Genomic DNA, 1,125 nt, shown 5'->3' on the forward strand with positions numbered 1-1,125 from the left:
ATGTACCTCCGGCCGCCTGGGGACCAAGACGAAGTTCTGGCCAGGCTTCGTGGCCCGCTGGCCGCTGACGACCCTCGAGTCCTGGACATATTAGGTCGCCATTACCTGACTCCGCCATCCACCAGGCCCTACAACCTGTCCACCGATCCCCTCTACATGAAAGTGCTCTTAAGTGAATACCCCAAGTTTCTTTTAACCAATATAGAGAAACTATTTGGCGACCAACATGGCGGGTTCTTTGTAGAAGCTGGAGCCTATGATGGTGAAAGGGCATCAAACACCCTCCGCCTTGAAAAGGAATTGGGTTGGACAGGTCTGCTGATCGAGCCCAACCATGAGAGCTACAGTAAGCTGACGACGAAGCATCGAAAGGCGTGGACCTCCAACAGCTGCTTGTCGACGGAGAACTACCCGAAGGAGCAGGTGTTGGTCTCCCTCGTCAAAAGACTAAAGAGTGTAATGTCAATACAGGAAAAGATGCTCGCTAACCGTCATAGTGCTTCCTATCTCCTCGGCGTCAAACTCAACAACACCATCTACGACAGTTTTATTGACACATCAGACAAGTCTTATTCTGTGGTGCAGTGCTTCCCTCTGGCGTCCTACCTGTTGGCCCTCAAGGTGTCCACAGTGGACTTCCTCTCCCTGGACATCCAAGGGGCAGAGAAAAGTGTCCTCAAGAATTTTCCCTGGGACAGAATCACCATCCGCGCCATGGTGGTCGAGGAAGTCCACTTCAAGGATTTCAACCACCAGTTTGTCGACGACATGAGGAACAGAGGGTTCGTGTTGGTCGCCAAGGAAGGCATTAACTATATATTTGTGAAGGAAAATGACCCACTCATTAAGAAATTCAACTCGGCACCAATTACCCACTAAATTTAAGCTAACCAAAAAATGTATATGCAAATCAAAATACGTGATTATGAATTTTTATCAGTCTTTCGGATCCTTCAATATATATTATTTTTACATTAATTATTAAAAAATAGATGCAATTTTTTTTATAAATGAAAAAATAAAACACTTGCATGTAATAATCAATTATTGTAAATATAAAAAAAGGTAAGGGAGTACCACCTCTGGCTGGAAGACGGGGACCCATAGCCTCGGAGGAAACCACAC

General features: G+C 45.9%; 1 protein-coding gene across 1 annotated transcript; it reads left to right on the forward strand.

Annotated features, from left to right (window-relative positions):
• LOC123766668 (protein Star-like) lies at window positions 1-879 on the forward strand. Its single transcript, XM_045755950.2, has one exon. It carries the CDS (start codon window positions 1-3, stop codon window positions 877-879), a length of 879 nt encoding a protein of 292 aa, XP_045611906.2.
• The last annotated feature ends 246 nt before the right edge of the window (window positions 880-1,125 follow it).

Source organism: Procambarus clarkii, chromosome 16, assembly GCF_040958095.1.
Source record: "Procambarus clarkii isolate CNS0578487 chromosome 16, FALCON_Pclarkii_2.0, whole genome shotgun sequence".
NCBI lineage: Eukaryota > Metazoa > Arthropoda > Malacostraca > Decapoda > Cambaridae > Procambarus > Procambarus clarkii.